The 15663-nt window shown below is 42.3% G+C and overlaps 2 protein-coding genes across 3 annotated transcripts in view; one reads left to right on the top strand and one right to left on the bottom strand.

Moving 5' to 3' along the window:
* The window catches only part of LOC118400697 (WD repeat-containing protein 47-like), a 39255-nt gene extending 32452 nt beyond the window's left edge, over positions 1 to 6803 (top strand). For both annotated transcript variants that reach the window (XM_052475431.1, XM_052475430.1), the window contains 3 exons: positions 3323 to 3454; positions 3846 to 4064; positions 5366 to 6803. In XM_052475431.1, coding sequence (XP_052331391.1) covers positions 3323 to 3454; positions 3846 to 4064; positions 5366 to 5508 — 494 coding nt within the window. In that variant the 3' untranslated portion in view covers positions 5509 to 6803. The remainder of the gene's footprint in view (positions 1 to 3322; positions 3455 to 3845; positions 4065 to 5365) is intronic.
* A 4056-nt stretch (positions 6804 to 10859) lies between these two features.
* hykk.2 (hydroxylysine kinase, tandem duplicate 2) overlaps positions 10860 to 15663 on the bottom strand; it is a 30719-nt gene continuing 25915 nt past the window's right edge. Inside the window, exons 3-5 of the mRNA XM_035799211.2 lie at positions 14003 to 14145; positions 12757 to 12937; positions 10860 to 12256 (exon numbers count right to left, since the gene is read on the bottom strand). Coding sequence (XP_035655104.1) covers positions 11784 to 12256; positions 12757 to 12937; positions 14003 to 14145 — 797 coding nt within the window. The 3' untranslated portion in view covers positions 10860 to 11783. The remainder of the gene's footprint in view (positions 12257 to 12756; positions 12938 to 14002; positions 14146 to 15663) is intronic.

Below are 15663 nucleotides of genomic sequence, written 5' to 3'. Positions count from 1 at the left end.
CCTGGCTAAGATAGGCAGCACCAAGTCATTACAAACAAATTACAGACAGACAACATGAAAAACTACAAGTAATCGAGTAAAAACCATTGAATTCACAAGAGTATAAAACAGCAAATTAAAAACATTTACAGGTCAGGGAATCAGCCTCAAGATCCTTCATCAGTGATTTAAAAACACCAATCGGGACAAGTTCTTCCAGTTTAAAAGTATTTTGTAAGGCGTTCCAAGACGATGGCACAGAGTACATAAAAGCCCTTTTACCAAATTCAGTTGGCACATTTGGAACAGTTAGGAGGATATAAAGTCCAGCGAACGAAGAAAGTACCCACCACATTTCTGAACAATAAAAATGCACAAATAAAAAGGTAATAAACCCAAAATGGCTTTGTAAATAAAAGTATACCAGTGCCTGAGCCTACGAGTGACGAGAGAAGGCCAGCCAACCCTGATATACAAAGTGCAGTGGTGCGTAAGGGTTTTGCAGTTTAAAATAAATCTCAAAGTGCCATGGTAAAGAGTGTCAATTGATCTCACACTGAGCGGAAGCATTCATATATAAAATATCCCCATAGTCTAGTAAAGGCATAAATGTAGCTGATTACGAGCCTCCTTCTGGCTTCAAAAGAAAAACAGGCCTTATTCCTAAAATAAAATCCCAATTTCAGCTTCAACAATTTACAACATTTAGTTTTGTCAGTATTGAGGATAAGCTTCAATTGACACAAGGTATGTTGAACAGTAAAAAAAGCAGTTTGCATGTTCTGGAAAGCTTTTGTAAGAGACGAGGCACAACAGTAAATAACAGTATCATCAGCATAAAAATGAAGTTGTGTATTTTGAACGTTTTGTCTAAATCATTTATATAAATCGTGAATAAGAGAGGACCAAGTACAGAGCCTTGGGGCACACCATTCAAGACAGACAATTTAACAGACATACAGTGGGGCAAAAAGTATTTAGTCAGCCACCAATTGTGCAAGTTCTCCCACTTAAAAAGGTGTAATTTTCATCATAGGTACACTTCAACTATGACAGACAAAATGAGAAGAAAAAAAATCCAGAAAATCACATTGTAGGATTTTTAATTAATTTATTTGCAAATGATGGTGGAAAATAAGTATTTGGTCACCTACAAACAAGCAAGATTTCTGGCTCTCACAGACCTGTAACTTCTTCTTTAAGAGGCTCCTCTGTCCTCCACTCGTTACCTGTATTAATGGCACCTGTTTGAACTCGTTATCAGTATAAAAGACACCTGTCCACAACCTCAAACAGTCACACTCCAAACTCCACTATTGCCAAGAACAAAGAGCTGTCAAAGGACACCAGAAACAAAATTGTAGACCTGCACCAGGCTGGGAAGACTGAATCTGCAATAGGTAAGCAGCTTGGTTTGAAGAAATCAACTGTGGGAGCAAATATTAGGAAATTGAAGACATACAAGACCACTGATAATCTCCCTCGATCTGGGGCTCCACGCAAGATCTCACACCGTGGGGTCAAAATGATCACAAGAACGGTGAGCAAAAATCCCAGAACCACACGGGGGGACCTAGTGAATGACCTGCAGAGAGCTGGGACCAAAGTAAGAGCCTACCATCAGTAACACACTACGCCGCCAGGGACTCAAATCCTGCAGTGCCAGACGTGTCTCCCTGCTTAAGCCAGTACATGTCCAGGACCGTCTGAAGTTTGCTAGAGAGCATTTGGATGATCCAGAAGAAGATTGGGAGAATGTCATATGGTCAGATGAAACCAAAATATAACTTTTTGGTAAAAACTCAACTCGTCGTGTTTGGAGGATAAAGAATGCTGAGTTGCATCCAAAGAACACCATACCTACTGTGAATCATGGGGGTGGAAACATCATGCTTTGGGGCTGTTTTTCTGCAAAGGGACCAGGACGACTAATCCGTGTAAAGGAAAGAATGGATGGGGCCATGTATCGTGAGATTTTGAGTGAAAACCTCCTTCCATCAGCAAGGGCATTGAAGATGAAACATGGCTGGGTCTTTCAGCATGACAATGATCCCAAACACACCGCCCGGGCAACGAAGGAGTGACTTCGTAAGAATAATTTCAAGGTCCTGGAGTGGCCTAGCCAGTCTCCAGATCTCAAACCCATAAAGAATCTTTGGAGGGAGTTGAAAGTCCGTGTTGCCCAGCAACAGCCCCAAAACATCACTGCTCTAGAGGAGATCTGCATGGAGGAATGGGCCAAAATACCAGCAACAATGTGTGAAAACCTTGTGAAGACTGACAGAAAATGTTTGACCTCTGTCATTGCCAACAAAGGGTATATAACAAAGTATTGAGAAACTTTTGTTATTGACCAAATACTTATTTTCCACCATAATTTGCAAATAAATAAATTAAAAATCCTACAATGCGATTTTCTGGATTTCTTTTTTCATTTTGTCTCTCATAGTTGAAGTGTACCTATGATGAAAATTACAGGCCTCTCATCTTTTAAGTGGGAGAACTTGCACAATTGGTGGCTGACTAAATACTTTTTTGCCTCACTGTAAGCCCATCAAATTGAGTACACTGAGTTCTATCAGACGGATAGTTAGCAAACCATGCAACTGCATGCTCCGAAAGACCTACACTCGACAATCTCTTCCTTAGTATATAGCATGATTAACTGTATCAAAAGCCTTAGAGAAATCAATAAAAAAGTGAGACACAGTGCTGTTTTTTGTCAAGGGCTTCAGTGATATTTAAAACCTTCATGGCTGCTGTAATTTTGCTATGCTTCTTCCTAAAGCCCGATTGGTACATTGATAAAATAGAGTTAGTAAATAAACTATTTTAGCTGTTCACTTACAAGGGTTTCAAGTATTTTCACCAGGGGTGACAGCTTTGATTAATTATTTAAGAGTTTGATCTCCCCCTTTTTAAAAGTGGTAGGACAAATGCTGATTTCCAGAACTTTGGAATTTCATTACATTCCAGGGTTAGATTGAACAGAGATGTAAGTGGTTCAGCTATGAAATCAGCTGCCAGATTTAAAAAGCAGGGATCCAAAAGATCAGGACCTGCAGGCTTTCTCTGATCTAAGGATTTCAGGGCTTTATGTACCACCTGCACTGAGAATGGCAAAAAGCTAAAAGTTTGACCAGCTCTCACTGGTTCATCCACACAGGGTTGTACAGAGACAGAGGACACTGAATCAAACAGCCTACCAGATGATACAAAGTGCTCATTGAAACAATTCAGCATTTCAGTTTTGTCATATACAGCAACAGAGTCCTTCAAAACACATGACGGTAATTCATTAACAATATGACGTTTATACTGCATCCATGTGTCCTTCTCCCAGGCCACATCCTGTCTCTGTACACGTGGGGTGGCTGGATGATTGCCACGGGCTCCCAGGATAAGACTGTCCGCTTCTGGGACCTGAGAGTCCCCAGCTGTGTGAGGGTGGTGGGGACAGCCCTGCATGGCTCTGGTAAGCATTCTGCTAGTCCCTGTCAATATGACTGGCACACCAGGCAACTGCTCCGACTGGATAAGAGTTGGAGATGACATGGTGATAAGCATCCATTTTAAAACTCTGTTTCTGCCCAGTCTTCTTCATCTACCTGGGCAAGACTGAGCCGAAGGCTGGAAAATATGTCTGTGTAATGATACAGTTTACCCACAAGGGGGCACTGATAGTGTTGTCAGTGGACTAACATTCACCTTAGCCTTAGATGTTACAAATGGGTTGAGTTCAATAGGGTGTCGATGTTGAGCTTATAACAGAACTTGTCCAATAAGAACATACATTTGTGTTTCCTGTTGCAAAGTGTTTTGCTACGTCGTGCCCTACTGGACAGACCCTTGTTGTTTGTTCTCAGGCAGTGCAGTGGCCTCGGTAGCTGTTGACCCCAGCGCTCGTCTCTTGGCAACGGGACAAGAGGACTGCAGCTGCATGCTCTATGACATCAGAGGAGGCCGGATGGTGCAGACGTACCGCCCACACACCAGCGACCTGCGCTCTGTCCGTTTCTCTCCCGGGGCACACTATCTGCTCACTGGTTCCTACGACAACAAAGTCATCATCACTGACCTGCAAGGTACCGCCTGGTCCGCTCACGCGCACACAAACTCAACAAGGTACCGCCTGGTCCGCTCGCGCACACACAAACCCAACAAGGTACCGCCTGGTCCGCTCACGCACACAAACCCAACAAGGTACCGCCTGGTCCACTCACGCACACAAACCCAACAAGGTACCGCCTGGTCCGCTCACGCACACACAAACCCAACAAGGTACCGTCTGGTCAGCTCGTGCACACACAAACCCAGCAAGGTACCGCCTGGTCCGCTCGCGCACACACAAACCCAACAAGGTACCGCCTGGTCCGCTCACGCACACAAACCCAACAAGGTACCGCCTGGTCCGCTCACGCACACAAACCCAACAAGGTACCGCCTGGGCCGCGCGCACACAACAAGGTATTGCCTGGTCTGCGTGCACACACAAACCCAACAAGGTACCGCCTGGTCCACTCACGCACACAAACCCAACAAGGTACCGCCTGGTCCGCTCACGCACACACAAACCCAACAAGGTACCGTCTGGTCAGCTCGTGCACACACAAACCCAGCAAGGTACCGCCTGGTCCGCTCGCGCACACACAAACCCAACAAGGTACCGCCTGGTCCGCTCACGCACACAAACCCAACAAGGTACCGCCTGGGCCGCGCGCACACAACAAGGTATTGCCTGGTCTGCGTGCACACACAAACCCAACAAGGTACCGCCTGGTCCACTCACGCACACAAACCCAACAAGGTACCGCCTGGTCCGCTCACGCACACACAAACCCAACAAGGTACCGTCTGGTCAGCTCGTGCACACACAAACCCAGCAAGGTACCGCCTGGTCCGCTCGCGCACACACAAACCCAGCAAGGTACCACCTGGTCCGCTCGCGCACACACAAACCCAACAAGGTACCGTCTGGTCCGCTCGCGCACACACAAGTGCTTTATATACTGTGTAACACAACAGCTTTCTCTATTGTGAAGACCTTTGTTTGATTTACTTGTAGTTTTCTTTTTTCGTCTTGACTGCTTTGCTCATGTAGTCAGATGTTGACATCATCATCATTCTGACTGCCCCCCAGTCTCTACATGGCTCTTAAGTGTGCACTGAAGTGTGTGCACTTTCCCACTCATTCTCATGGATTTGACAAGGGTGCAAACTCCCCAGGTGAAGGCTTTCAAATAGATGATGGGGCATGTGTTAGTGCACACTTCAGGAGATGAGTAAAGAATGGTTATGCAGCCCTACAGTTAGTGTGGGTCACGTGCCTCATGGTTGTGTGTGTGTGTGTGTGTGTGTGTGTGTGTGTGTGTTAATGAATCACCAGGTGACCTGACGAAGCAGCTTCCTCTGACGGTGGCGGCGGAGCACAGTGACAAGGTCATCCAATGTAGGTGGCACACGCACGACCTCTCCTTCCTGTCCTCCTCCGCAGACAGGACAGTCAAACTCTGGGCCCAGTGTCCATGACACTGCTGGCTGGCACTGGGAACACTGGAATCCACAGCTCTTAAATCTGGTGTTACTGGGAACACTGGCCACCACAACGAGCACAACACACAGTCCACATCTGTGGACATACCTGCCCCTATGCCCCTCCGCAAGGCTCTTAGAGGTGTGTGCTACATGTATAGTAAAGCTGTGTCATTTATTCCTTAGCATCTGTGCCTCTTGCTAACAGTAGAGCTATACAAAACCACCTTCATTTGACTGTAATGATACGGCGACACCTCTATAGTCCTGTTGAAAATAATATACTCATCAAATACATCATAGTCCACACTACGCTTAAAGCACACCACAGTCCCTCCTGTTGTTTTCATATCGTCCAGTTTTTAGTTAGCTGTTCTGACGGATGCACAATGCCTTATTTTTAGTCCATTCAAACCACATTATGTGAATCATATGGTGCCTTGGGTAAAAGTTTTTGAATTTTTGAATGTGCGGTGTACATTTTCAGCTTCAAGATGGATGCAAGAAATGAGGTCTTTTCATTTCTAAAGCTTTATCTTGACATGTTCTTATTTAATAACAGCTTGTAAATGTTTTAGGATTAAAATAATCTTGACATAAATTGTTGTTGGTAGTACTTATGCCACTTATCAAAGATCTCAAACTTGGACATACATGGCGTTCTTGAAGTATAAGATAGTTGTATCATATGTTGTTGGAGGATTGTGTTTGGGATTTCATCTGCGTGTGGATTTTTGTAAATGAATTGTATAAATATTTAATGGGGTATCTTTTATGTAATATTGTAACAATTGTTAATTACATTTTAATGAATATTATTTCAGTTGGGCTGAAGCTTGCTTGGATGTTAAATGATAAAGACGGACCTTTTATGGTTGTTTTTGGACAGCAATTATGACTGATGGAAAAAAACACTTGCCCATCTGTGAATGGGAATATATGGAGCGATGTTAGTGCTATCGGAAATTAAATCCCGATACATTTTTTTGGGTGGCACTAATATCACACCATGGGAATAGGCAGAGGGTAGGTTTTAACTGTACTGTAAAATGTGAAGCCTTTGCCTAGGCTAAAAGGTTTTTATACACACACATAGAAATACATATTAGAGGAAATGAACTTTCATGTAGCGTATTAAAGTAAAGAGAGTATCAACACTGCACATTTGGAGCACTTAGCGGTGTCAAAGTAGGACTGTGTGTCAGTTTCCCCGCACAAGTAGTTCAAGGGTATAATAGTGATTTTTTTTTGGTGTACTTAAAAGATAAATTAAATGCAACTACGACATCAAATTTTCTCTCTTGCTTTGATTGCAGTTCAGTTAGTTGACATGTACACTGCCTTCAGAAAGTATTCATACCCCTTGAATATGTTTTATTTTATTTTTTTTACACATTTTGTTGTTACAGCCTGAATTTTATTACATATAGTTTTGTTTCCCCCACTACACACATATTCCCCCATAATGGAAAAGTGAAATTAATTTACAAATGAATTAAAAATGAAAAGTTGAAATTTCTTGAGTCAAGTATTCAACCCCTTTTTGTTATGGCAAGCCTAAATAAGTTCAGGAGTAAACATGTGCTTAACAAGTTACATCGGTTGCATGGACTCACTCTGTGTGCAGTAATATCAAATCAAATTTATTTGTCACATGGTTAGCAGATGTTAATGCGAGTGTAGCGAAATGCTTGTGCTTCTAGTTCCGACAATGCAGTAATAACCAACGAGTAATCTAACTGGATGAACTGCAGAGATCTACAGCTGAGGTGGGAGACTGTCCATAGGACAACAATCAGTCGTATATTGCACAAATCTGGCCTTTATGGAAGAGTGGCAAGAAGAAAGCCATTTCTTAAAGATATCCATAAAAAGTGTTGTTTAAAGTTTGCCACAAGCCACCTGGGAGACACACCAAACATGTGGAAGAAGGTGCTCTGGTCAGATGAAACCAAAATGGAACTTTTTGGCAACAATGCAAAACGTTATGTTTGGCGTAAAAGAAACACAGCTCATCACCCTGAACACACCATCCCCACTGTCAAACATGGTGGTGGCAGCATCATGGTTTTGGCCCTGCTTTTCTTCAGCAGGGACAGGGAAGATGGTTAAAATTGATGGGAAGATGGATGGAGCCAAATACAGGACCATTCTGGATGAAAACCTGATGGGGTCTGCAAAAGACCTGAGACTGGGACGGAGATTTGTCTTCCAACAAGACAATAATCCAAAACATAAAGCAAAATCTACAATGGAATGGTTCAAAAATAAACATATCCAGGCGTTAGAATGGCCAGGTCAAAGTCCAGACCTGAATCCAATCGAGAATCTGTGGAAAGAACTGAACTGCTGTTCACAAATGCTCTCCATCCAACCTCACTGAGCTCGAGCTGTTTTGCAAGGAGGAATGGGAAAACATTTCAGTCTCTCGTTGTGCAAAACTGATAGAGACATACCCCATACCCCATACTACAAAGTATTAACTTAAGGGGGCTGAATAATTTTGCACGCCCAATTTTTCAATTTTTGATTTGTTAAAAAAGTTTGAAATATCCAATAAATGTCATTCCACTTCATGATTGTGTCCCACTTGTTGTTGATTCTTCACAAAAAAAATACAGTTTTACATCTTTATGTTTGAAGCCTGAAATGTGGCAAAAGGTCGCAAAGTTCAAGGGGGCCAAATACTTTCGCAAGGCACTGTGTGTATATATGTGTGTAATATATACTGTAACAAGATAACCAAGGAAGACACAATTACCAACACCATTTTGTGATTGTGTGTAATCTTGCTTGCATTTGTGGCTCATTGGATTGTCAAATCTAGACCATCTCAGGGCAGTTACCACAGTCTGTATAAAATGTGGATCGATTGCTTGACGCCGGGTAAAAATGTGCACGGAGGGAGTTGGTCCCTAAATTCCTGAACGGAAGTAACGTTTCAACCATCAGGATGAGTTTATTAATCTCCCATGTCAGAATTCAAAAGCAGCCACCAGTAGTATCAATAGAGATTGAATGGGAGTGGTTTTACTAGTCCATTTTGCACGTTCCCAGAATCGTATTGTGGTGAGCACAATCATATATTCAAGATGTGACATGTAAAGCATGATCGATTCAATATAATACCCCGATGAATTTACTTCTAACGCCTTTATCTATACGTGTTGTTCATTGATTGAAGGCTATTTGAGAAGAAACACAGGAAGAACGATAGATATACCCGTTGTTTAGAAATAATAGAATGCTCGATCGATAGCGTGACCATGAAAGACAAAATGGTTCTTAGATGCGATTAGCCCAAGAGATGGTACATCACACTTCATCGTAGGCTACTGCTACTGTTGGTCTTGGTTCTTCCGGGAAAAGCATGTTGTCAATATTGTGTTGAATAGTAGAGATTGACAAAAAGTCATGTAATACAGCAATGGGCTAATCGTACAGGTATCAACACACATCAACTGTCATGTTCAGTGATTGATGCAAAAGATGATATACCTAGAATTTGTGACCCACACACACACACACACACACACCATTTTATTTGTTTATTAATTCTTGTTGTTGGACATCAAATTCTGTAAAATCACCAGGATTTAGGAAATCTTTTCCCAAGTATTCCCACGCATAAATAAAGAGTCATATCCCAACGTAGCCTAATCAAGATTCTGTTTTTGTCAAATACTATACCTGTTTGGGATTCTTGCGGCCAATTTGCAGTGTGCAAATGATTTATAACTGTGTTCCCCGTGTGGCCCCCGTCCATCCACTCAAGGAAACATCAACCCTGAAAGTTATTGATGTGTTTCCAAAACACGTGCAAAGTGTTACCCGGAAGCTTATAAGAAATCCCGCTATGCCCTCCGACGAACAATCAAACAGGCAAAGCATCAATACAGGACTAGTGACAGTGACACGAGCCTACCAGACAAACTACTTATATGCTCAGGCGAGCTTAACTACTTCTATGCTCGCTTTGATGCAAACACTGAAACATGCATGAGAGCATCAACTGTTCCGGACGACTGTGTGATCACGCACTCAACAGTCAATGTGAGTAAGACCTTTAAAAAAGGTCAACATTCGCAGGGCCAGACAGATTACCAGAACATGTACTCCGAGCATGTGCTGACCAACTGGCAAGTGTCTTCACTGACATTTTCAACCTCTCCCTGTCTGTAATACCAACATGTTTCAAGCAGACCACCATAGTCCCTGTGCCCAAGAACACTAAGATAACCTGCCTAAATGACTACCGATCCGTAGCACTCACATCTCAAGCCATGAAATGCTTTGAAAGGCTGATCATGGCTCACATCAACACCATTATCCCAGAAACCCTAGGCCCACTCCAATTTGCATACCACGTCAACAGATGTACAGATGATGCAATCTCTATTGCACTCCACACTGCCCTTACACACCTGGACAAAAGGAACACAAATGAGAATGCTATTCATTGACTACAGATCAACACCATAATGCCATCAAAGCTCATCACTAAGCTAAGGACCCTGGGACTAAACACCTCCCTCTGCAACTGGATCCTGGACGTCCTGACGGGCCGTCCCCAGGTGGTAAGGGTAGGTCACAACATATCCGCCACGCTGATCCTCAACATGGGGGCCCCTCAGGGGTGTGTGCTCAGTCCCCTCCTGTACTCCCTGTTCACTCATGTCTGCACGTCCAGGCACGACTCCCAACACCATCAATACGTTTGCTGACGACAACAGTGGTAGGCCTAATAACTGACAATGAGACAGCCTATAGGGAGGGAGGTCAGAGACCTGACCGTGTGATGCCAGGACAACAACCTCTCCCTCAACGTGATCAGCCACGCTAGTTAGACTGTTCTCTCTGCTACCGCACGGCAAGTGGTACCGGCGTGCCAAGTCGAGGTCCAAAAGGCTTCTTAACAGCTTCTACCCCCAAGCTATAAGACTCTTGAACAGCTTCCCAGACTATTTGCATTGTTAATATATATATATTTTTTTACTTAACTGCATTGTTGGTTTAGCGCTTGTAAGTAAGCATTTCACTGAAAGGTGAGATTGTATTTGGTGCCTGTGACAATTAAAATTAGACTTGATTTATTGAAAAAGTATTGAAAACATGGGTGCCAATAATTTTTACCCCTAGATTTTTGTTTTAACTAAATCTGTTTCTCTGAGCAATTGTATTAGTAAAAAAAAAAAAAGTACAATTTTTTTTACCATGTAATATTCGTTCAGTATTTGTATGTTTTTGCTCATCTTTATCAAGGGTGCCAATAATTTCAGACATGCCTGTATATCCCCACTGCTTCATTGATTGATATATCCAGTTTCATAAAATAAATACTTTGAAAGTTTCTTAATTTCACAGATTTGTAAGTTTATTATGCAACGGAATTAGATGAATCTTACAAAATATGATTTTAACAAACGATCATGGTACATCAATGACTCCTTACACAGGCACTTCAGTTAAATGTAGGTCATAGCTGCTGAATTGCTTATTTTGTAAAGTGAGTTACACTAATTGAAGTGAGCCCTAAAAATGGAATGATGAAAATTGACAGGACATAGTGTGGATTGTGGACACTGCAAACAGCTGATTCAGAGTAACTTGTTGCTATGCATATAAGCACCTCAAATCATCCGACCTACTCATTTGAATAATCATATGGCCTTCGTCCCAACAGACAGTATCCACAGTATGACAATGTCAACATGCCGTTTTGAAAAGAGCACAAATTCCGTGCAGAAGGGGGGGTGTAAATTCGTAAATCAAAGCTTTGGGGAGTGTTAAGAGATGACTTAATGTATGTAAAACAGAGTTATCACAGAGCAGAGGAAATCAAATATATACTTCTCTCAACTGGATGGGTTCAGACAAATCTGAGACTGACCAAGATTCAAAACCGTTTTAGAACAGGATTTGGGTCAGATTTTCCTCAGGTCACACTGCCAGACTGATGGAATCCAGTTATTACGTTTAAATGAGTTTACCTTTTATCAGATGGTCGGTCTGCTAAAAGGGTAGACTCAGCAATATGAAATTATCATGCAGAACAGGATGACAACCAACTATTAGCTTGAGGCACGCCACACTTTATAATGATTTCATATTGCTGAGTGTACCTTTTAATACTTAAAGGTGCAGCTGCAGACTCCACATGGATTCAAAATCATTGGATTGGTGAAAGCACTGGCTGAAGGGAAAATAAATCAGGACACAGCCTATGAAAAGAAAGTGGTCCCTGAAATATCCTTCAAGAGAGACTATTTCCCTTAAACCTCTTGGGCTTGAAGACCATTGGGACACTCTTTGCCAGGATACTGGGCGGCATTCTGAAACCACCTCCTCTCCACCACCTCCTTGCCCAGTTCCCAAAGTCGGCAAAGATGGCTGATGCCCGTCTTGGTGGTGGTCATGAGGTAATCTTTGTTATCCGGGTGCTGCACCACAGTGTGGCGGGCAACAACCAGGGACTGGCAGAAGCGACAGAGCACCAGCAGGTAGAGTGCGTCCCTCTCAGCTTCGTTGAGGGGAATAACACTCTCCCAGCCGGCTAGCACGTCTCTTGCCACATCCAGAGGTGTGGGGTTCTCGATCATCATGTACATGATGGTGATAGCCAGCTCGAACACGTAGTAGCCGCTGCTCATGTCCCCAAAGTCCAGGATGCCAGAGATTTTGTAGGTGGTTGAATCGTCTGGTTGCACCAAGATGTTGTGGTCATTGAAGTCACCATGGTTGATGCCTACATAAGAGACAAATGCACGTTTACTTGACATATCAAATATGCACGCGCAATAGTACCAGTCGTTTGCTCAAATAGTAATTCAAATCGTTCAAATGTTTTGAGCGTTTGCGTGAGTCTACCTAGAGGACCAAATGGGCGTGGTTTGTACTTTGCTGGCCTATTTCATTGGTTCCATTGCACTTATTGAGTAAAACTCAATAATGCCCAGTGAAAGTCTGAAAGAAAACCAATACTATTTGACCCCAGGTTTGATTTCACCGCTCAGTTATAAACCATTACATTCTCCACCTGCATCAGTACCTGACCTGTCAATCATTACAACAGACTGGTTACTTTGTTAAAATTAAGGTCATATTTATTGTGGCATGCAATGGAAAACAAAAACTGTGCCTCTTGATGAACTAGTCCACGCTGTTCCAGTCCGTTTTCTTCCATTTGAACCAGGTCTATCAAAAGAGAGAGCTCTGACAGAACAGCTGGTAAAGGGAGAGACTCACACTTGCGGAAGGAGCCGAGTTTGGGCTGAACACAAGTCTTGTATAGTTGGATGACTGACTTGACCACCTGCTGTACAGGATCACCGTCCATTAGATGGAGGTACGGCTCCAGCAGAGGGACGTTGGACAGACTCCAGATGAACTTCTCCCTCTGTAGTACATGGAGTTGAGGATGCTCCATCTATGAAAACAGACTCATCAACCGGGAACTGAGTTAACTACTGTCGATCAGATTATTTTGTTACTTTTATAATAAAGCATTTACATGCATATCTTTATTCTTATTATTATTTATTTATCATTACAGGCATATCTTTATTATTTATTAATTTATGTATTTATCATTACATGCATTCGTACCGTCGCGCTTACAGAAGTTGCACATACGGGGAACAATTTTAGTAGCCTAGGGTCTGGGAAAAAATGTGGTTTTATATAAAAACATTTCATGCATCATTTTACATGAGTGGAGAAGAATGGGCAGAATCTTTTTATTTTTTTAAAAACACTGCACAAATGATCGAAATGACAGGCTACTGACAAACAGATCAATAAAAAAACAACCTTGTCTTGAATCCATCAATAACCTAGGCCTAGGTCTGTGGAGAGACATATTGTACAGTACGCAGAGACAATTAGTCCCAAAAAAGCTTTCCAGTTTTACTGACTCACCCACTTATGCACAGCTCACTCACCAGCGATGCCCTCGCTCTCATACCCAAAGCCTCTCTCTTGTTTAACTTTGTAAAACAATACTGTTCGCGTTATAGGCCTATTTGGAAGTTGATACAATATATGTTGTATCCTACAGTTGACAGATTAGAGTCTTCTCTTTTCAGCAGAAGCCATTTGCTTTCCAACCTGTGTTAGCCCACGATTGTAGTTGAAATATTTCAAAAGGCTTGTTTTGTCTGCATGCTTTTCACTGACAGATTGGCCGTAAATTCCCGACCAAATTGTTTGGGCTACACACTGGACTACAGGAGCGCTTTTCTCTCTCTCTCACCACAGCAACAGCCACATAGGTCTATATAGGGTACAATGTTGCACAAACTATAAGGCCAGACATTGCAAACAGTGAAAACATTTTGACGTCACGGGACATCATTTAATTGAGGTGTTATGTCTTACCCTCTTCAAGTTAAAGTGGTTGCCAACCGAACTGTATGCACTTTAAAATAGCAACATTTGCAAACATTAGCCTACTTGAACGCACCTCAGGCAGACTAATTGAAGATAATCATACTTCCTGCAGGACTGTGTCAATCTTGGCGGCCATTTTGCCAGCTTCATACAGGATCTGTGGAGAGCAGGGCACTTTGGCGATGGTGGTCCCCGGTAAATAGGTCAGCAGTCTCACCAGGTACTTCTGCATGCCAGAGCCGCAGTCTACCAGGGAAAAATTTTAAAAAATAGCAATTGGAAGAGATCTGCAGCCCTCTGGGGGAAATTGGAATATAAGCTCATCCTGTTTCACCACCTCCTTGTCAACAAATATCAAATTAAATCTGCCTCTAGATGCTTGGCAATGTAGATTTTAAAAAGCAGCTCTGACTGTTAACGTTAACCTAGCCAGAGGTAATAATTAGAGGTCGACCGATTATGATTTTTCCAACACCGATACAGATTATTGGAGCTCCAACAAGGCCGATACCGATTACATCGGACGATTTTTTTAATTTTATTTTTTAAATGTATTTGTAATAATGACAATTACAACAATACCGAATGAACACTTATTTTAACTTAATATAATACATCAATAAAATCAATTTAGCCTCAAGTCAATAATGAAACATGTTCAATTTGGTTTAAATAATGCAAAAACAAAGTGTTGGAGAAGAAAGTAAAAGTGCAATATGTGCCATGCAAGAAAGCTAACAGTTAAGTTCCTTGCTCAGAACATGAGAACATATGAAAGCTGGTGGTTTCTTTTAACATGAGTCTTCAATATTCCCAGGTAAGAAGTTTTAGGTTGTAGTTATTATAGGAATTATAGGACTATTTCCTCTATACCATTTGTATTTAATTAACCGTTGACTATTGGATGTTCTTATAGTCACTTTAGTATTGCCAGTGTAACAGTATAGCTTCCGTCCCACTCCTCACTCCTACCTGGGCTCGAAGCAGCAACACAACGACAACAGCCACCACATCGAAGCAGCGTTACCCATGCAGAGCAAGGGAAACAACCACCCCAAGGCTCAGAGCGAGTAGCGATCGCTAACTAGTCAGCCATTTCACGTCGGTTACACCAGCCTCATCTCGGGTGTTGATCGGCTTGATGTCATAAACAGCACAATGCTTGATGCACAACGGAGAGCTGCTGGCAAAACGCACGGGTGCGCTGTTTGAATGAATGTTTATGCGCCTGCCTACCTCCTCTCATTCAGGTACTTAGATACTTGTATTCTCAGTCTGATTATATGCAACGCAGGACACACTAGATAATATCTAGTAATATCATCAACCATGTGTAGTTAACTAGTGATTATGACTGATTGTTTTTTTATAGGATAAGTTTAATGCTTGCTAGCAACTTACCTTGGCTTACTGCATTTGCGTAACAGGCAGTCTCCAACGAGGGAGTAATAAGGGTTTGGTATCCTGTTACCATTTTCCTGTTGAACCATAAGACGTGAGGATTGGAGAGAAGGAGGAGTGTCTTAAGTGGGATGTGTATAACTGTGATGGTGAGAAATGTTTTGCTGTATGAAATTACAGCTGTACAGAACCTTTGGGAAGAATTAAACTTGGTTAAAGCTTCTCTAGTGTCCGTGAGTTATTTACTCTGAAATATAAAGAACCTAACAGATGGCGAGCCAGCCAGGAGTTCACCACAAATTATAGTCAAACCAAAGACTCCAGATCAGTGGAGCAGAGCTGGCAACAAACAATGTAGGTTAT

The sequence above is a fragment of the Oncorhynchus keta genome, chromosome 22, assembly GCF_023373465.1.
Source record: "Oncorhynchus keta strain PuntledgeMale-10-30-2019 chromosome 22, Oket_V2, whole genome shotgun sequence".
Taxonomy (NCBI): Eukaryota; Metazoa; Chordata; class Actinopteri; order Salmoniformes; family Salmonidae; genus Oncorhynchus; species Oncorhynchus keta.
Note: the sequence above shows the minus strand (reverse complement) of the source record. Positions and strands in the feature narration are given on the sequence as shown.